This window comes from Pipra filicauda, unplaced genomic scaffold (genome assembly GCF_003945595.2).
Source record: "Pipra filicauda isolate LSUMZ 115617 unplaced genomic scaffold, ASM394559v2 scaffold337_size785800_pilon, whole genome shotgun sequence".
Lineage (NCBI taxonomy): Eukaryota > Metazoa > Chordata > Aves > Passeriformes > Pipridae > Pipra > Pipra filicauda.
Window position 1 is genome coordinate 620082 of NW_024104462.1, and position 21586 is coordinate 641667.

Sequence of the window (21586 nt, forward strand, 5' to 3'; positions counted from 1 at the left end):
TTGAGTTGGGAGCTCACTGCCCATCTCTCTGACCTTTCCGTGTCTCCCTTTCTCCTCCTCAGCGTCACTTCTGTGTCTTCGCTCTCTCCAACCCTGACCAGGATGCCTTGACCAGGATCTACAGCACCATTTTAGTGCAGCATCTGACCAGTGGGAATTTCTCGGAGGCTGTGCAAAAATCAGCCCAGCAGCTGATTGCCCTCGCCCTGGGGCTGCACAGGAGGGTGGCTGCCACCTTCCTGCCAACAGCTGTCAAGTTCCACTACGTTTTCAATCTGAGAGACTTCTCCAACATCTTCCAAGTAAGTGCAGTCCCTGTCTGTGGCACTTGGAGCTTGTTCCAATGCCACGGGAGGCTGTGGACCTGTGTCCCTCTGGCCCTTGGTGAACAAAGCACAGTGTCCCACCCAGCAATTTCTGAGTAAAAGGGATGACCTTGGGCCGTTCCCTAATTCCTGCTTGGTTTTGAGTGGGTTCCAGAGCCACCACCCATGACTTCGAGGAACATCAGTTAAAAGCTTATTTGCTTTCCAGCCTCCTCTGGTCAATGGACAGGGATGCACAGTTCCAGAGGGAGGTGTGGGTTTTAGGGGGGGTTGAAGTGTTCTCTGGCTGGAGAAGGAACCATCTGGAGGGAGCTTTGGGCTCCCAGTCTCAGCCCTTCATGCAGTGGCTGTTGGTGAGTGTGATGGAGCTGGGCTTGTCTTTGTTAGTCTCAGCTCCACTCATGTGAGTGTGGGATCAATGGCACCTCTCCACCACACAGGGACATCATTTACTGTGTGGAGCAGCCAGCGCCTACTTTGTGGGCTGCTGGCCCTGAAGAGAGGAGAGCAGTGTCTGCTTCAGCTGCTCTGCCAGAGCCAGGACAGCTTGGTGGCCTGTACTGTCATGTCCTCTCAAGTGCTCAGCATTGTATGTGCAGGATGGCATTTAAAGAGCTGATAAATCACTCCAAACCAGCTTTGACTTAATCACTGAAACTGAATTACCAACCACTGTACCAAAGGGAAGTTGTCCAGCTTTAGAAATGTTTTCTTCCATCACTGGAGAGATCCTGGTTTTGTGTTTTCCCCAGCAATCTCATGCATTGAAGCAGTAGATGTTAGTGCTCAAAAAACCTTTCAGAATTTCAGGCTGATTAACGAAATTACAGAAATTTCTCAGCAGCCAAATCAAGGGATTTGAAACACCATAACCTGTTCTAAACCCCCAGCTGGTAATTTGTCACTATCCTTGTTAACATCTGTTTTACAAAGCAGGTGCTGGAAGTTCAATGCCTTGTGTCTGGTCCATCAGACAAGAGCTGAAAGAATGACAGGACATGGGAAATCCAAGAACAGGACCTTGAACAAGTTAATAACTCCACTGTGTCAGAAAGGAATCAGACCTGTCACTTGTGCTCAGCTGAACAGCAGCCCTGATGTGAGATGTGGGTCATGTTAAATCCTGGCTTCCAGTTAATCTGGGCTTTGAAAGGCACAGAGAGGGAACAGAAGCATTTCAATGGGAAGCTTTAATCTGAACTGTTGTCTGCTTGAAAGAAGCCAAGGTTATGGGGTGTTAGAAAATGTCCTGCCAGATCCTGGGGCTGCGCCAGAGAGAAGGAGCAGTGACAGGAATTGCTCCTCATTCTACTGCTTTTCATGGAGATTATGGGAAAAAACCAGGCTGAGGTCAGGTCCTGCCCTACCAGAGCCACCACAGCCTGTCCCTGGTGGCACAGGGATGGGTGACAGTGACAGGGCAAGTGGGTCCTGCTGGGATGATGAGCATATTCCCTGTTCTGTGCCAAATAGTCCTCATCTCCTGGGGTGTCTGTTCAGCCTCTGAGGAACCATCACTCAGCATTACCCTGCAGGGAATCCAGAGCTGGTGAGTCCCAGGTGGAGGCTGGTGGTTCCCAGAGCCTGGTGTGACCCCCCACACCCCAACAGCCACAGTGGCCCTGCTGCAGAGTCCTTTGTCATCACCAGGGACAGATCCTGGTGGTGCCAGTTGTCCCTGAGTCAGCAGTGCCCTGGCAGCCAGGAGGGCCAACCCTGTCCTGGGGCATCAGGGAGGGGATTGTCCTGCTCTGCTCTGCCCTGGGGCGGCCTCACCTCAACATTGGGGCAGTTTGGGGGGACACAATGGAAGGAAGAGATGGAGCCATTAGAGAGTGTCCAAAGGAGGGAAGGAGGATGGGGAAGGGCCTTGAAGGCGTGTGAGGACACTGAGGGCACTTGGTGTGTTCAGCTGGAGAAGAAGAGACTGAGGGGAGACCTCAGTGCAGTTCCACCTTCCTGGGCAGGGGCAGAGGAGGGGCAGGGACTGAGCTCTGCTCTGGGGGGACCAGGGACAGCAGCCAGGGAATGGCTGGAGCTGTGTCAGGGCAGGGGCAGGTTGGATCTCAGCAAAAGATTCTTCCCCCAGAGGCTGGTTGGGCACTGCCCAGGCTCCCCAGGGCAGTGGGCACAGCCCCAAGGCTGCCAGAGCTGCAGGAGGGTTTGGTTGATCCTCTGGGGCACAGGGGGTGACTCTTGGGGATGGGCCTGTGCAGGGCCAGGGGTTGGACTGGATGATCCTTGTGGGTCCCTTCCAGCTCAGCATATTCTGGAATTCTGTGATATTTGATATTATTGTCTCAAGAAGCCTCAGCACAGCAGAGAGGACTTTGTAACCAGTTTCTGGCCTTCCTGGCGAGGAGGAGAAGCTGAAAGCTGAGAGATTTGGCTGAAATGCAACCTGAGGACTCTCCAGGCAGCAGGATAACTGGACTGACGTGGCACAGGACAAGGGATTCTCCACCCTCTCTTTTTCTTTGTTTTCTTTTTAATGTTGGCACCACATCCGTCCCAGATGCAGTGGCCCATGGCCATGTGTCCCTCGTGCATCCCAGACATAGATGTTATGGCTTCTCCTGGAAGCTCACCACCCATGGAAGACCCCATTGCTCCGAGGGGATGCAGCTGGTTGTGTTGGTGGAAGAGCCTGGTCACTGTTGAGGAGTGAGGAGGGTGGGTTTGCAGAGTGAGAAAAGGGGAGATGTTCAGTGAGTAAGTGATTTCAGATTTAGGAGGTGTGGATTTTCTTGCCCCTGAAGCCTTACACGTGCTTGCATCAAAAACACAACAGCTTTTGTGGCATGGGGGGTCTTCAGACTCAGTCCCTTTAGAGGGACTCTAGAGGGACTGAGTGATTTTAATTTTTATTTTAACCAGTTTAAGGCTCAATGGTTTTCTCCTTCCTCCCTTTTATTTGTCAGCTCTTCTCACTATTTTTTTTTCTGAAATAAATAGAATACTTTGGCAACTGTAATGACAGATGTGAAACCCAAACAATCTGAGCCATGGACCAGTGAGCTGAGAGGACCTGCTTTACATTGCTTTCAATGCATTTTATATTTAATGTAAAAATAATTAGATGTTAGGAATAAAAACTGTCTGTTTAATTGATGCCATTGAAAACCCTGTGTGCTGTTAATAGGCTTAGTATAGGCAACACCTCTTTGAAATATAATTCTTCTATGCATTTTAATAGAGTTCATAGTAAACATACTGTGCTAAGCAGACAGCAACTGATATTTCCTGCAGGCAGAATGCACCTAATTAAAATTAATTGATTTAAAAAAAACACCACCACTATCATTTCCAAACTATTTTTCCTTCTTGACAAAGCACCCATGGTGTGGGGTCAGGATGAAAAAGCTGCATGTCTGGGCTGGGCCTGACCTTGGATGGTCCCTGTGCTGAGAGCAGGACCCCCAGCCCAGCCAGGAGGAGGTTGGGAGGAGGGTCAAAATGGGTGTGATGAGTATAAATATTCAAAAGAATGTGGGGAATAGGCACCCCCACAGTGTGGGCAGCAGGTGAGGAAGGTGATTCTACCCCTCTCCTCTGCTTTTGTAAGACCCCACCTGTTGCACTGTGTCCAGCTCTGGGGTCCCCAGCATGGGAAGGACCTAAAACTGTTGCAGCCAGTCTGGAGGAGGCCACAAAGATGATCAGAGGGCTGGAACAGCTCTGCTGTGAGGAAAGGCTGAGAGAATTAGGATTGTTCAGCCTGGAGAAGAGAAGGCTCCAGGGAGACAGGGTGCAGCCTTCCAGTGCCTGAATGGAGAGGGACTTTGCACAAGGGCGTGTAGTGATAGAACAAGGAGGAATGGCCTTTAACTGAAAGACAGCAGGGTTAGATGGGATATTGGGAAGAAATTCTTGGCTGTGAGGGTGGGGAGGCCCTGGCACAGGTTGCCCAGAGAAGCTGTGGCTGCCCCATCCCTGGAAGTGTCCAAGGCCAGGCTGGATGGGGCTTGGAGCAACCTGGGCTGGTGGAAGGTGTCCCTGCCCACGGCAGGGAGTGGGACAGGATGATCTTTAATGTCCCTTCCAACCCAAACCATTCTGGGATTCCATGATAATTGGCTTTGGGAGATTTTGGGTACCAAAGGGCACGTTTTCCAGAGGCTGTTCACTCGGGAGCTCAGTTGCAGGTTGCTGTGAGGGTGACTCAGCCACACTCCAGCTCGATGGGTGAGGTCCCTTGGGTCAAGCTTGGGTTTCCTGACTGTCTTTGCTCTCTACAGGGCCTCCTGTTCTCTACCCCTGGATGTCTGAAGGAACCCCAGGACCTGGTGAAGCTCTACCTGCACGAGTCCAACCGGGTGTACCGGGATAAGATGGTTGAAGCAAACGATTATGGTACCTTTGATAAAATCCAGAGGGAGATGGTGAAGAAATTCTATGATGTAAGTGTTGAGGTGTAACTCTGATGATAACATGTCATAGAACCACAGGATGGGTTTATTTGAAAGGAAGTCACTATTAGGGATTTTCCTTCCCCCCCCTTTCTCTCTTGTCCCTCTTTCCTCTTTGCAGACTATAGTTGCAGGTGCAACTGTATGGACATGGAAAGGCTGGAATGCCATACTTCCCTTGGCAGGGGGCACAGAGCTGCACTGGGGTTTCTATACTTCATATACACATTTTTTTCTCTCTTTTACAGGACATGGAAGAAACTTTAGAGCAGACCAAGCACATGAATATTTTTTGCCATTTTGCTAAAGGCACTGGGGAACCTGGGTACAGGCCAATCCCAACCTGGGAGGAGCTGAACCAGATCCTCGTGGAAGCCTTGGATAACTACAATGAAGTCAACGCTGCCATGAACCTGGTGCTGTTTGAGGATGCCATGTGCCATGTGTAAGGGGATTTTCTGGCTTTATGGTCTTGCCATAGCATTTGTGTGTGCAGATTGTTTCGTGGAGTTTCCTGGAGGATGGAGGGAGATGGATCGATGGGCCAAGGCCAATGATATGGGGTTCAACAAGCCCAAGAGCCAGGTCCTCACAACAACCCCATGGAATGCTCCAGGCTTGGGGCAGAGCAGCTGGAAAGCTGCTAGTGGGAAAGGCCCTGGGGGTGCTGGTGACAGGGGCTGGACATGAGCCCAGGTGAGCCCAGGGGGGCAAGAGGCCAATGGCCCCTGGGCTGTGCCAGCCATGGTGTGTCACAGCCCCAGGGCAGGGACTGTCCCTGTGCTGGCACTGCTGGGGCACCTCCAGTGCTGGGGCAGCTCTGGGCCCTCAGACAAGAGAGACATTGAGGGGCTGGAGCGTGTGCAGGGAAGGGAATGGAGCTGGGAAGGGGCTGGAGCAGCAGGAGCAGCTGAGGGAGCTGGGGGGGCTCAGCCTGGGGCAAAGGAGGCTCAGGGGGGACCTTCTGGCTCTGCAACCCCCTGACAGGAGGGGGGAACCGGGGGGGGTCGGGCTCTGCTCCCAGGGAACAAGGGACAGGAGGAGAGGAAGTGGCCTCAAGTTATGCCAGGAGAGGTTAAGATGGGATATCAAGGAATATTTCTTCACTGAAAGGATTGTCAAGCCCTCTCACAGGCTGCCCATGGAGTGGTGGAGTCACCATCTCTGGAAGTGTTCAAAAAACATGTGACTATGACACTTGAGGACATGGTTTAGTGGTGAACATGTGGTGGTGCTGGGTGGACAGTTGGTCTTGATGATCTTAAAGGTGTTTTCCAACCTTATCAATTCCATGATTCTGTGATGATTACAGCTGATGGAGCTGGAGGTGTGATGAAGCTTCACCTGCCCGTGTGGTGTGATGGAATCTTTGGCCCTTGATGCTCTGATATGGCACAAACATTTATCACACATGACAACCTTCAAGGGCTTTATTGTCTTCCCTTGACACCCAGCACAGAACTGGTTGTACTGGGATTTCCCCAAGTGCTTTGACAACTGGTTTAGAGCCATGTTTACACAGGTTCTTAGTGGGATTTTCCTATGAATATAAAGTATGATTATGTGCATTCAGGCTACTAGTTTGAAAGGGTGGAGGCATTTAAACTGCTTTGATCTTTTGGTAAACCCACTTGCATTTAGGTGCCTGGAGGTGCAGATGGATTCCTGTTGGAAATTGGGCATGTGGGACTGTGTGAAAATAACAAGCCTCCTGTTGATCATTAGGAAGGTGTTTCCATACCTGGGGTATAGTGAGGTGCACCCCCAGCTTTCAAACACAGCCTGTGGGAATCCCAGCAGAGACAGAGTCATTTCTGGGTGCTGAAATGCAGAGCTGGTCTTGCATCACTTCAGAACATGGACCTACCCTGACAATCAGAGTTGTAACTGATTTTGTATGAAAACATTGGCCCAAGAGGTGCAGATTTGGGACTCTAAGCTGGAGGGAAGGCAGCGTCCTGCTGCACACCCGGGAGGGGGGGTTCAGTTCTCATTGGACCTGGCAGCCTAATGTGGCTGCTGTCATGCAAATTAAATATATATATACATATATATATATTTATATATGTGCTACTCCTGTTAACAAACTGCTTACCCATGTCTGTTCCCAAAGCTCCCAACTTGTCCCTTTCTCCAATGGCCTGGGGCACCTTTTCCCTGGCACTCTGGGCCTTCATTCACTCTTCTGCATTAATGGGTCACATGCACCCTGATGTCCCCTTGCATTGCTTGCAGATAGCTCACAGGAATATTAGCCCTGTGCTCCTCTTGCATTTTACATAAATTAGAATTTGTCACAAAACACTGCACTATCCCTCCAGTTAATTCTGGGGATAATCATGAAGGCAAGGGTTGAGTATCCAGCAGGATTTCACTGGAGGCAGGGAATTCCATTAATTGCATTTGGAAGTTGCATTTGGCTGAAATACACAACTTCTTCCATCTCAAACTGCTTCAGAATGTCAGCTTGAATTTGCTGAAGGTTTTCAGTTGAGAGAAAAAAAAGAAGAAAAAAGGAATTTTGAGGACTTTATCTGTGTAGGGACATGGGAGATACCTGTGAGTCACCCCAGGGACCACGGTGGCATCCTTGGGCAGAGCTGGCCTGGGGAATTGAGAGCAGGAATGCTAAAGCTCTCCTCACAGGTTGGATTGCTTTTAGGGGAATAATTTCACAGATATTATTAAATTATAATTATAAAATTATAAAAAAATCATTTGGAGTCTGTGCATAGATCATAAAATACTTGAGCTGTAATAAAGCAATGTAGTGTTTCTCACAGTCTTATTTGAAAAATAATTATATTAGTATAGGGAAATAGTGAAGAGAGCTGAATAAAGACAGTGCTGAATAAAGGCAGAAATAAAAGAGGGGAACAGTCCTTGAGTTTCAGACACAGAACAGTGAGGGTTCCACAACTAAATTCCTCTGGACCCTCCTCACCTGGGGTGTATTGACACGTGGCAGTGTCAGAATTTGCTTAAAGAGCACCAAAGGGAGGCAGACAGAGTTCACTGTGTGACACTCAGGCAGGACAAGTGACCAGACCCAGAAAATAACAGCAAGTTCATTTTAAGAATAAGAAAATGTCACTCTGAAGTAGTGGTGGTTTGCCTAACTAAGGAACAAGGACTGTGTTGTCCAGCAAGGTTTTGTGCCATTCCAGGCACATGTGAATATTCTGTAATGCACAGCAGGACTCCTCACCAAGCACAAACCACAAATGCCTGGAGAAGAGAGGCCTTTCCAGGGGAGCTGTATCAGAGCTTTGACTTCTGTTCTCAGGTGTTGCATGTCAATGGATTGTCCTTTCTCCCCTTGCCCTCCCTGCAAAGATATCCAGACCTTCACTTTGACACAGTTCTGTCCAGCAGGACTTGGCAGGTGGAAAAAAATTGGGCACAGTCTGAATTGCCACCACACTGGGGTTTTTTCATCAGCAATGTCCTCTGCGGGTCTCAACAGAGCTGGGGATCGATTGCTGACATGGCTCGAGATTGACATTTTTCATCCCACTCAGAATACAATTTCTTAGTGAATAAAATATGTATTGAAAAGCACGGGGCAGAGAAATAGAAAAATACTTCTATTAATGAGAGATTTTGTGTCCCTCAATTCAGCTGCCGCATCAACCGCATCCTGGAGTCCCCCCGAGGGAACGCGCTCCTGGTGGGCGTGGGAGGCAGTGGGAAGCAGAGCCTGACCCGGCTGGCAGCATTCCTGAGCTCCCTGGAGGTCTTCCAGATCACCCTGAGGAAGGGGTATGGCATCCCTAACCTGAAGGTAGGTGGCTTTTAAGGCTGAGCTGGAGGGGAAGGAAATAAAGAGCAGAGCTTGCCCTGAAAACTTTGTCTTGTTGAATGTTGAAAAACAGCACTGTGGAGATGACAGGGGCTGGACATGAGCCCAGGTGAGCCCAGGGGGGCAAGAGGCCAATGGCCCCTGGGCTGTGCCAGCCATGGTGTGTCACAGCCCCAGGGCAGGGACTGGCCCTGTGCTGGCACTGCTGGGGCACCTCCAGTGCTGGGGCAGCTCTGGGCCCTCAGACAAGAGAGACATTGAGGGGCTGGAGCGTGTGCAGGGAAGGGAACGGAGCTGGGAAGGGGCTGGAGCAGCAGGAGCAGCTGAGGGAGCTGGGGGGGCTCAGCCTGGGGCAAAGGAGGCTCAGGGGGGACCTTCTGGCTCTGTAACCCCCTGACAGGAGGGGGGAACCGGGAGGAAGTCAAGCTTTGCTTGAAGGGAACAAGGGACAGGAGGAGAGGAAATGGCCTCAAGCTGCTGTGGGGAGGGTCAGGTTGGGTGTTGGGGAAAAATTCTTCATGGAAAGGGCTCTCCAGCCCTGGCACAGCTGCCCAGGGAGGTGGTGGAGTCCCCATCTCTGGAGGGATTTAAAAGTCGTGTGAATGTGGCACTTGGGGACGTGGGTCAGTGGTGGCCTTGAGTGTGGGGGGAACAGTTGGATATGATGAACTTAGAGGGCTTTTCCAACCTGAATGGTTCTGTGATCCTGAGGTACTGGAACACTCCAGGCAGAGTCCTGTGGGGAGGAGCAATGCTGCTCCTAATGCCTTGCTGAAGTGTGTCTGCACAGGGTGCAGCCCCCTGGTGTCTTCTGCCAGTGCTCCGAGCTGGCCAGGCCCGAGAACATTCCAGACCAGCCTTGAGTGTCAGCTCTGAGCTGGGCTAATGAACCCTAGATATTTCTAGTTAAACCAGGGTGTGGTAATTAGCTCATCTGTGAGGTGCCCGTTGTGGAGTGATTTGGAGGTGGAAAAGGAGCAAGCAGAAAATCCCAATCCCAAATCAGATCCATTTCCTCCTCTGGTATTTTCTGTGTGGAAGGGACTGAGTGGATTGTGGATGGTTCACTAAAGACCTGCTTGTATTTATGCACAGGCCAGTGAGCTTAGGAGTTATAAATTAACATTTTGGGATGTCATTGGAAGGTTTTTAAGGTTTTATAGCTGCTGGCAAAATGATTTGCATTACAAATGTTGTGAAAACCACCACCACAGTAACTTCACTCCCTTCTGCTGGGAGATGCAACAGCCAATGACTCCGGGTTCCTTCCCCATCAGTGGCACAGCCTGATGACCTATGTTTGTGTCCAGGTTGTTTCCATCATGTCACACAAGCCTGTCCCACCATCCACTGGATATTTTCAGCTCTCCTATGTTTTCAGCCCAACTCCTGGGATTTTCCAGCTCCTACCTCCCATTTCCTGTGGCAGCCTGAGCCCCCAGCTGGGAATAGAGCTCAATACCAGCTTTAATCAACTTGTTTCAAAGCATCTCTTTGCTTCTCTGCCTCTGGAGGTGGGAGATAATTTGATGTTCCCTTCACTCTGTATTCATCTTCAAAAAATTTATGAATCACAGACTGGTTTGGGTTGGAAGAGATCTTAAAGACCACCCAGTCCCCCCTTCTGCCAGGGACAGGGACACCTTCCACTAGCCCAGGTTGCTCCAAGCCCCGTCCAACCTGGCCTTGGACACTCCCAGGGATGGGGCAGCCACAGCATCTCTGGGCAACCTGTGCCAGGGCCTCCCCACCCTCACAGTCAGGAATTTCTTCCTAAGGTGAAATATAGTGTAATTTTTTTTTCTCAGCTATAGAAGAGCAAGATGATGACAGCTCCCCCATCTGCCATTGGCCCTTCCCACTGTTATCATCCGTCTAATCCAAATTTCCAGTGATCAAAGAAGCAAATTGGTTTTTTTTTGGAAAAACCATGTGTGTTTGCTGAATTTCTAAGAGAGTTTCTGAACCTTTGTCCAGTGCACAGTCCTTCAGGATCCCTCACATCTGGTACCCTGCTTGGAGGGGTAGGAAGGAGGTTCAACTGGATGAACATCTTCTTCCAACCCAAGCTATTCTGTGATGATTCAACTCATGAAAAATTTGGATTTCACAAAGATGGTGGATGCTGTTCCCTTTGAAATAAAACTGCTATTCCATGGGAGCAGGCAGGAAAACATGAACAATCACAATCTCCACAGCCAGGGGTTGCACTGGTGCCTTCAGCCACATCTCATTGACCTGTCAGTGTTTCAGCCACAGGCATTGCCCTGGTCTGGCAGAGCTGGCCAGGACCTTCTTCTAAGTTCTGTGTTAAACAGACCTGGACATGATGTCAAGCCTTACCTGTTAATGCCTGACAATGATGGGCTGCACAGGGACCTGGAAGGCTTGGACAGGAAGGTGCAGAGTGGCCCAAGTGCAGTTTCACACTAATTAATTGCAATTGCTTTGTTCTCAGTGCATGGGAAGGTTCTGAGTTATCCCGCTGGTAGCTCTGATACCCTGCCTATGCTTTGCAGAGGGACAACCTCTCTTGCTTTCCAACCTCCAGGCAGACCTGGCAAACCTGTACCTGAAGGCTGGTGTGAAGAACACGGGCACTGTGTTCCTGCTGACGGACGTGCAGGTGGCGGACGAGCAGTTCCTGGTGCTGGTCAATGACTTCTTGGCATCAGGTACATCCCTCCTGCTTTGATTTCTCCTCTCCCCCCTTCAGTGGAGCACCTGGAGTTCTAGAATCTACAGAAGGGCAAGAATGGAATAAGCTGGAAGTTACATGGCTTAAGCCCTTGAGTAAAAGCCGTGCTGGGGCCTCCCTGGGGAGCAGCTCCATCAGCTGGGAGATTTCTTCACTTTCCCTCATATCTTGTACCCGTTTTTCCATACATCATAGAATACTGCACATAGTTATATGATGCGTCTGTTGGGATATTGCAGCTGAAGGATGTATCACCAGGTGAGGAGTTTCACCTGTGGATCCCATGCATCCACCTGATGCAGGTTGTTCCTGGCTAGAAGAATTTACTGGAGTGTTGGGGGGAGCGAAAGGCTTAGACAAAATTTATTAGAAAAGTCCCTTCATTGAGCTACAAGGTGTAGAAAGGACCCCCTAGCTTTCTAAACTCATCAGAGAGGAGCCTGGGTGGCTGGATCCAATATCAGCCTCAGATTTTGTCCACAGTTTAAGGAATTACAGAGTTATGATTGAATCACTTTGTCCCACAGGTTTTAATGATGTCAAATCAGATATATTTATGTAAAGGGAATTATTTATTATGAGAAATGAACAGACAAATGAACAGATGAAAGATCTTACTCAGAATTATTTACTACACAGTATAAAAGCTAAAAACTACTCGTGATACAGTATAAGATAGGCAAGTGCACTGTATCAAAGCAGTTCTATCAAAGCAATTGTATCAAAGCTGGCAAAAGGAAACAGTCATTAAGTAGAGATTGATGTAACTCACCACACCAGGATCCTGGGCAGATCTCTCGCTTTCACTCAGCCCCTGGGGTGTGACCATGAAGAGGCGTCGCTGCTTCACAGGGGAAGCTCCACACACTCCAAGAAAGCCAGTGGAAGAGTCTGCCATATGAAAGTTGGACTGGGCTTTTATAGTTATAAAGTGATTGACTGCCAGTCACATACTCCCAGGCCAGCCAGCAGCTTTTCTGTCAAATGCTGCTTCAAAAAGCAGGGGGGGTGTTTGCAGTCTGGTGAACCAGGCTGGTTTTAGCACAATTCCACACCAAAACAGCACCATGGCACCAGTGGTAGCTCAGCACGTTGTTTGGATTCTCTGACTGGATTTGAGGCCCAAGGCAGGTAAGACCTATCAAGGCAGAGTATCCTCCTCCGTGGAGTATCTGTGAGCTGGGGATGATGCAAAGCCATGATGACCATGTCTGTGTGCATCACATGGCTGCTTAGCCCATTCCAGTCCTTCCTCTCTTGTTTTTCCAGATGCTTCTGGGTTGTTGCTCACCAAAACCATTGCAGAGCAATCAGTGTCCATGCCAGTACTCTTCTTCTCTGCAGGAGGTGGCACAGATGTGTGGTGAGCACCCACTGTGCCGGGTGTGCTGCAGCTCCCTAGGAGTGCAGGTTGTGTCACTGGTGCCTAAAACCGGCTCCAGATAAAAGCCCTAAGACTCAATCAGTGAGTCTTACCTTCCAAAGCACGCACCCAGAGTTACAAAAGCCTCTTGCTTTTATTTAGTTACCTAATTAACAGTTCAAAGCATTACCTAATGCTGTTACACCCACCTTCGTCCCACCCCTGACACACCTCCCGAATTTGAGTCAGAGGTCTGGAAGACCCTTCTGTCTTCATCTTCCTCATCTTTTCCCTTGGTCTTTGGCACACTGTCATGCCCTCTGGAATGGTTTCCAGGGTTCTGAATAGCTTTGATTGGTTATATCAGGTGCTATGTCTCTTTCTCAGTATGTTTTTACAGAGAGAGAAATCTTCACCTTGTTAAAATCCCTTGTCTTTGAAATTCTCCACAAAGAATGTTAAACAGCATTTTTAGGAATTTTGTACAAAGGTACTAGCAAGCTATATTAAAACTTATTTAACGTAGATTTTGAGGCATCATCACTGAGACTGTGGGGGACAACCAGAGTGGGCATGTTCCCCGCACTCCCTGGGAAATCACTGCCTGCCACTTGTGGCCTTGTTTATGAGCCAGGCTTAGGGAGGTACCAGCTGGTTCAGGTGCCCTCCAGGGATGGGGAGGGAGCAGGAGTCAGCAGCACAACTGATAGTTATTTGTGAATAACTCCAGAGGTGACATTTGTGGCTGTAAATTGGTGGCCAGATGGTTTCAGCATCAAGCAAATGCTGCCTGTGATGAATTTGTAACCAGGAGCAAGGACAAGGGTTGTTGTGGAGGGCAGGGAGTAGCTCCCACCAGCTCCTGGTGTAAATGCACAAACACCTGATGAGTGAAGGTGAAGCTCAGGTGAGAGAGCTGGGGGTGTTCACCTGGAGAAGAGAAGGTCCAGGGAGCCCCTTCTAGTCCCTAAAGGAGCTCCAAGAGAGCTGGAGAGGGACTTTGGACAAGGACCTGGAGGGACAGGACAAGGGGAATGGCTTCGCACTGCCAGACAGCAGGGTTAGGGGGGATACTGGGAAGGAATTGTTCCCTGTGAGGGTGGGGAGGCCCTGGCACAGGTTGCCCAGAGAAGCTGTGGCTGCCCCTGGATCTCTGGAAGTGTCCAAGGCCAGGTTGGATGGGGCTTGGAGGAACCTGGGCTAGTGGAAGGTGTTCTTGCCTGTGAGAGGGGGTGGAAGGAGATGAGCTTTTAGGTCCCTCCCACCCCAAAGCGTTCTAGGATTCTGGGATTCCTTGTCCTGCAGTGAGGGGTGGACTGAGCATCCTGGCTTTGTGGTGGCCTTTGGCAGCTTGTGGCTTATGGTGGCTTTGAAAGGCATCAGGTTTTCCTGTGGTTGCTCTGGGGGCTGTGGGGACAGATCAAAGGTCCCCTTCCAGGGTCGGGGAGGCAACATGGAAGACTGAGACTCCCCATGAGGTGAGCCAGAGCTGCCCAAGGGGGGCTGGCTGATGGCTCTGGCTGCTCCCTGCTCTGCAGCCTCTGTTTTCTTACTTGTTTCACTTCTTATCATCATCTAGAAAGCCAGAACAGAATATAGCTTTTAGTCACTCTTATAAATGAGGAGATTTCTGAATTAATGTATTTTCTTAAGTGATTAGTGCTCATATTGATAGTATCTGACTCAATAAAGGGGATTTTAATCAAATCAGAAGCCAGAAAGGAAGCGAGTAGGTGACAAATTAAAGAAGCACTAAAAAAAATATCTGGTTGGGTGCATTTTTGGCAATCAATTGCTTAACTATTAAATTTTAAAAATGTTTACTAGATTTCTAGCTTTTAAAATGTTATGGTGATCTGGGAATTTTTTGACCATGCTGGAAATGGCCCTGAACAGCTGCAGAAATTGTACATATAATTAATGCACTTGCCGAACTAAAATGATTTTATATCTTGTACAGCATATTAGGGATTTGATTATTTTATTGTAATCTAATTAGCTCTGTAGAACTAAAAAAAATGGACTTTCTGTGCTCTGACTCTATTTTATGTCCCTCTCCCCTGTGCTTTTTAAGGAAGTTTGCTTTCTTAAGTGTTTCTTTTTTAGAAGAATGACCTTCTGTGCCCCTTTGCTGCTGCTGGGGCCTGTTGGCACCTGTTTTTACCTGAGGAAGGGATTTCCCTGGGCCCCAGGAGAGGGAGGCAGCTGCTTCCCTTTGCTCTAAGAGTGCAAAAACACCCAACCCAGTAACCCCAAACTCTTCTCTTAGGGGAAATACCAGATCTCTTCCCTGATGAGGAAGTTGAGAACATCATAAGCAGCGTGAGGAATGAAGTCAAAGGCCGGGGGTTGGTGGGCTCCAGGGAGACCTGCTGGAAGTTTTTTACAGAGCGGGCTCGGCGGCAGCTCAAGGTGAGAGGGATGGGGGAGGCCAGATCCTTCCCATCCCCCTTGGGGCAGATGTGTGGGGTGGAGATGCCTTGGGCTGCCCCGTGGGGCTGCAGCCTGAAAGGCTTTGCTGCCAGGGCATGATATGAGCTGGGATTCTCCCAGCAAAGTGCTCCAAAGCGTGGGGGGTGCTGTCTGTTGTCATCACTTCTGGGCCTTTAGAAAGCTCAAAGGGCTCCAGGACAGAGCTTGCCGCTCCCTTGGTTTGACCTGGACTGAGCTGGGTTCCCGGAGGAGCAGAAGAGATGCTCTATCCTGGCAAGTAGAATGGAGAGATGTGTGTCCAGTCTCTGCTGTTTGGGTGGTAACTGTGGGATCCTCCACTGGGCTCCACAGGTTGCTCTGTGTTTTTCCCCCGTCGGCTCCAAACTGCGGCTCCGCAGCAGGAGGTTCCCGGCCCTCGTCAGCTGCACCACCATCGACTGGTTCCAGGAGTGGCCACGGGAGGCCCTGGAGTCCGTCAGCCTCTGCTTCCTGAGAGACATGGGGGCTGTGGAGGTGAGAGTCACACAATCTACTGAGCTGGAAGGGACCCACAAGGATCACTGAGTCCAACCCTCAGCCCTGCACAGGCCCATCCCCAGGAGTCACCCCCCGTGCCCCAGAGGATCAGCCAAACCCTCCTGGAGCTCTGGCAGCCTTGGGGCTGTGCCCACTGCCCTGGGGAGCCTGGGCAGTGCCCAACCAGCCTCTGGGGGAAGAACCTTTGGCTGAGATCCAACCTGAGCCTGCCCTGACACAGCTCCAGCCATTCCCTGGCTGCTGTCCCTGGTCCCCTAGAGCAGAGCTCAGTCCCTGCCCCTCCTCTTTGCCTGCCCAGGAAGGTGGAACTGCACTGAGGTCTCCCCTCAGTCTCCTCCAGCTGAACACACCAAGTGCCCTCAGTGTCCTCACACACCTTCAAATCAAGGCCCTTCCCCATCCTCCTTCCCTCCTTTGGACACTCTCTAATGGCTCCATCTCTCCCTTCCATTGTGTCCCCCCAAACTGCCCCAATGTTGCAGGTGGGGCCTGCGACACAGAGCCAGGACACCTGGGTGTCTGTCCAGAGGGGCACTGCTGGTAACACTCAAGTGCATCAAACTCAACCAAACTATCCTTGAAACAAGGTCCAGGTTTTTCAGAGAGGGACATGGACGTTGGCAGCAGTGCCATGGGCACCATGCTCCTGGGCACTGATGGCATTGCCAGGGAAGGACTGCTCTGCCAGCACAAAGGCAGCTCCAACCCAGCACAGAAAATAACCTGATGCTCCTGATCACTGCAGGGAACACACACTCTGCTCTCCCCACATGTGTCTGAGCCTCTGGAATTATCAAGGGCAAAAATATATCAAGTTCTCATTGATGGCAACATGCTACTGGATTAAGGGAGATTAATTTCTGTTTATTTACTTTTTCTGGGAAGGATTTGGGAAGAATAAAGTCTACAATGTTTCTTTTTAGGAGTGTGCACTTTTCCCATTTGTACAGAAGAAAAGCCCAAATTTATACTTAAAAGGCTGTTATTTTGTAGAGCTGAGTGCTAGAAAAATTGCTTGGAATAAGATAATATGTGAGATAAAAAGATATAAAAAGAGGTATAAAGTACATAAGCAGACAAAGTTATTTTAGAGATAACAGTGAAAAGGGATCAGCTTAGGTGTTACTGTGCTGCAGTAGAAAGAAAAGTTACCAAATTCCTTTATATTCAGCACAGCCTTGTGTTATATATAGTTTTCTATTTAAAATAGTTTCTCCTTGTCTTCTCATCTTGCCTGTAGGATTCAGTGAAAGATTCAATAAGCAAATTCATGGCCCATGTCCACGTCAGTGTCAACGAGATGTCCCGGCTGTACCTGAGCAACGAGCGCCGCTACAACTACACCACCCCAAAGTCCTTCCTGGAGCAAATCAAACTCTACCAGAACCTGCTGCTGAAAAAGGACGAGGATTTAAAGGCAAAAACGGAGCGGCTGGAGAACGGCCTGGAGAAGCTCAACAGCACCTCTGCACAGGTAACAACCCCTGAGGGCTCCGAGGGGATGGTTTTCCTGTTTCTCTGTCAGAGACATCTCTGCATCCTGGTTTGAAGGACAATTTTACAGGCTGAGACTGTACAGGGAAAAAAACATGGTGCTGGATCCTGGCTCTAGTCTGGCTTTGGGTTCCTGGAGGAGCAGAAGTGATGCTCTGTCCTGGAAAGGAGAATGGAGAGATGTGTGTCCAGTCTCTGCTGTTTAGTTGGTAACTGAAAGATCACAGTAGGTAAAATGAGATTGGAATCCAGCTGGCTGTGTCACCGTCCTTTAATGGTTAAATTTAATCTATGGTGACAAAATAGCTCATAAAATACAGGGACAATCAGTGATTTTTAGAGTTGCATCCAGGAAATCCACAATAACTTCAGCAAGACTCCTTCAAACTAAATAGTGCATGCTGTTAAAATAAGGCTGATGTTCATTTTCCCTTGCATTGTGTTGTCCGTCTTTAAGGAAAACTAATGCATGTCTGAAATATAGATTAGTCATCCCAAAATGCCCCTGCTAAAAAGCCACACTGGCACTGTCCCCTGGTAATGAGTAGAAGTTTTTCTGAGTATTTCCCAAACCTCTGCAGAGACACAAACTGCCTCTCAGTGCTTTGCTCTTTACATCTGTTGCTCACCTCCCATTTTTCTCTCCATTTCATATTCTATTATCTCTTACAAATGGTAAACATACAAACTTCTACAGTGGTAAATGCACCTCTCCTGAAGCTTCTCTGAAGGAAAGCAGGGGCTAATGTGAATGAAGTACTGGCTGGTCCATTCCATTCCATATATCTGCCCTGGATAGTGCTGGGGGCATAAATCATGTCTGTCACACTCCATGGGACACAGGCCTGTCTGGAGGGTGATGGATGGGCTGTGCTGGTGCCTCTCAGTGCTGACATTTCCATCTCACTTCAAACAGTTGCTTTTGTCATGGTGCAGGACAGGTCTGTGAGGACACAGGAGGAGGGACCATATGTCATGTCCCCTTTGCAGGTTTCAGCATCTTGCAGAGTCACAGAATGTGCTGAGCTGGAAGGGACCCACAAGGATCATCCAGTCCAACTCCTGACCCTGCACAGGCCCATCCCCAAGAGTCACCCCCTGTGCCCCAGAGGATCAGCCAAACCCTCCTGGAGCTCTGGCAGCCTTGGGGCTGTGCCCACTGCCCTGGGGAGCCTGGTCAGTGCCCAACCAGCATCTGGGGGAAGAACCTTTGATTAAAACTTTCTGCCAATAATGCCAAGGTCATGGATTCAATCCCCTGTATGGGCCATTCACTTAAGAGCTGGATTCGATGATCCCCGTGTGTCCTTTCTAACTCAGAATATTCTGTGACTCTGTGTAATATTAAACCTAAATCTCCCCTGACAGAACTTCAGGTCCCAATGTTGCAGGTGCAGAATGTTGCCCCAGGGCAGAGCAGAGCAGGACAATCCCCTCCCTGATGCCCCAGGACAGGGTTGCCCCCCCGGCTGCCAGGGCACTGCTGACTCAGGACAACTGGCACCACCAGGACCCCCAGAGCCCTTTCCCAGCTCTGCTTTCCAGCATCTCATTCCCAGTCTGTCTGTCCATCCGGGGTTGCCCCATCCCAGGGGCAGAATCCAGCACTTCCCCTTGTTGAACTTCCCATGGTTGGAAGCAGCTGAGGTTGAAGAGGCAGGAGCAGAGAGCAGTGAGAGCAGTGAGAGCAGTGACACCCGCCTGGGCAATGAGAACATGCCCTCTCACCTCCCCTCACCCATGGAGGCCAAAGCTCTGCTGACCCGTGAGGTGCTGCTGTTGTTGATGATTCCCCAGTAGAGGACAAGATGATCTTTTTTATTGGGAGCAACTGATCTGAACCTTATCTTTGGAGAACAAGTCCCTGTAGTGTCTTTTGTGTGTTCTTCAGGCCTCTCTTCAGTGGTTGCTGTGCTGGCAGGGTTCTCACACAGCAGGTGCTGAGACAGTGGTGGAGGACTGGGGAGGCAGTGGGAAGGATGGGAAACCACAGCACCAGGAGGTCTGGGAGATTTTACTGTTGCAGAAAGGGTGAAAGGGCACAAAGTTTGTGTCTGGCTGGAGTGAGGCTTGGGGGGAGAGGTGCCTGATGGTGAAGTTGATTAAGATGCAGAGCAGTGAGGACAAATATGTCAAATTTGAATCTAAAATTAGCACTGGGGACCTAAAATTAAACACCTTAATTATCAGATGTGCGCAATAGTTAAAGTGCTCCTGATTTGAAACCAGAGTGTGGATATTCAGCACTACTGGAAATCATGCCAGTATGTTCCATCTTGAATATGGATTTAAAAGCCTGAACTTTACATTCACCCATCCAAATGCTCAGTCTTGGGGCTGAGGAAGTGACTCTCACTCAGGTGTGTCATCCACGGGTGTGCTGGTGGTGCTTGGAGTTGATCCACTGGGGGGAGGAGGGTTTTGATACCTGGGTATGACCTGGTTGTGCCCTGGGCCTGAGCACTGGTGCTCACCAGCACCGTCCTCCAGAGTCCTGCAGCTTGGATGGCATGACAATTAATGATGAGTTTATGTGTTTCTATAGACTGTGCAGTGTGGCCTCAGCACGAGGGACTGTTGTGCCAGGAGCTGCAGATACTTTTTGACTTGGCTGCTCCAGTTTCAAATTAATCTCTCTGCCTCCTTTAACTCTTCTCTCCCCCCAGTTTTTTTTTTCTTCTGAGATTTGTACATCTTTGTATTGTTGCTTCTACAGAAACACTTTCCATCAGCTTACAGCCCTCTCTCCCTGCAGACAGCGGTGTCCTCAGCACTCAGAAAAGCAGAAGCCTCCTTCCTATTAGGACATAATGGATCGGGAAGATGTGTGGGATGAGTCATTTGTTTTTCAGAGTGCTGTTTGCCATGGAGAGGTCAGCACTGAGATCAGAGCCCACTGCTGAGTAATTCTGAGGATGCCTTTGGTTAATATTGCATCACTGCATTCCCGATTTGAATCTGGCTTGTGCTATCAATTAATCGCTGACCTTTGTGATGTATTTTGTGTTCTTGAAACCAGGCAGGGACAATCAGATAAAATGAGTCTTCTGGGAGCCTGCCCTCCAGGTTTTCTGTTCTTTAATAATTTTTCTCATGCTGTCCTGGTGGTAGGCAACTGCTTCTCCCTTCCCTCCCCTGCTGAAGTCACAGCACATTACCCTTGAATCTCTCATTTGCTTTGCTCTTTCCCTTTCCACCTCCCATTACTAATTGCTTATCTGATTGTTCTGCACTCAGGAAGCTGCTCACAGGTTTCTCATAAAATCACAGAATCACAGAACCACAGAATGGCTGTGTTTGGAAGGACCTTAAGGATCATCTCATTCCAGCCACCTTCCATGGGCAGGGACACCTTCCACCAGCCCAGGTTACTCCAAACCCCATCCAACGTGGCCTTGAATACTTCCAGGGATGGGGCAGCCACAGCTTCTCTGGGCAACCTGTGCCAGGGCCTCTCCTCCCTCACAGAGAAGAATTTCTTCTCTATATTTAACCTAAATTTCCCCTCTTTCAGTTTGAAGCCATCCCATGTCCCGTCAGTGCAGGCCCTTGTAAATAGTCCCTCCTCAGCCTTCCTGCATTTTTTAAATGCTGACAACGTTGTAGCCAGTGATCTCCCCTTCCATCCCTGCCTGTTCCCCCCGGGCTGTGCTGGGCTCAGCTGACACCTGCTGCCTTTGTAAAGCTGTTGAGTGCCCGTGGATTTTAATCCCCTGCTTGTTTTTCCTGGTCATGTAAAACCCTGAAGCTGCTGTTTGTGTGTATATCCAGCACACAAAGGCTGGGTTTCAGGCAGCAGGTCCCAGGCTGTATCTGCCATCAGCAAAGCCCCCTTCAATTCCCTGCAATCCCCCAAGAGCCGGAGCTGAACAAGGAGCTGCCGCCGAGTTTGTCAAATGAGGGGATTAAGTGCTCCTGTAAGCCTGGATTTACAACCCTACCTTTGTCCTGGTGAAAGCAGCCCCACAGTGCCAGCAGCAGGGGATGGTGATGGATGAAGGGCATGCAGAGACTCCTGAGGAACTGCTCTCCACGTGAGGCCGACGCCAAAGTCAACAGCTGCAGTTTGGAGATTGCAACTTGTGCTCTCCCTTCTGGTGTCAAAATGGATCTCACCAAAAACAAGGGTCTGACTTCCCTTCTAGGGAATATTTCTGTGTAGGTAAAGATGTGTCCCAGGAACTCTTAATGATCCTTTAGGAGCCTGAAGATCAGGACTGTGAAAACCTCCGTGGTCTGCCCAGAGCCTGGGTAATTTCACTGACATGGGAGATTTTAGAAAGAGATTTTCTGTGTGCAAGTGGGAGCCTGTGTGACCTCCCCACCATGCAAACACTCCTGGGAGGGAGCAGCTGCTCAGTGGAGCAGTGTGTGAGGAGCTGCCACCACGGCTGTGCCTCTTGGGGACCAGCTCAGTGGGACATCCCTTCTCAGGCTCATCTGACATCACATTCAAAGCCCCTTGAGCCTTGGAGTTGGACCTGTCAGCAGATCCCAATTGTAATCTTTCTGGGTGAAAAATTA

At 49.6% G+C, this 21586-nt stretch overlaps 1 protein-coding gene across 5 annotated transcripts in view; it reads left to right on the top strand.

The window, feature by feature from the left end:
• DNAH9 (dynein axonemal heavy chain 9) overlaps positions 1-21586 on the top strand; it is a 189392-nt gene that overhangs the window by 63089 nt on the left and 104717 nt on the right. For all 5 annotated transcript variants that reach the window (XM_039384055.1, XM_039384056.1, XM_039384057.1 and 2 more), the window contains 8 exons: positions 63-302; positions 4565-4726; positions 4984-5180; positions 8357-8519; positions 11089-11212; positions 14868-15010; positions 15383-15544; positions 16809-17042. In XM_039384055.1, the coding sequence (XP_039239989.1) occupies positions 63-302; positions 4565-4726; positions 4984-5180; positions 8357-8519; positions 11089-11212; positions 14868-15010; positions 15383-15544; positions 16809-17042 (1425 nt within the window). The remainder of the gene's footprint in view (positions 1-62; positions 303-4564; positions 4727-4983; positions 5181-8356; positions 8520-11088; positions 11213-14867; positions 15011-15382; positions 15545-16808; positions 17043-21586) is intronic.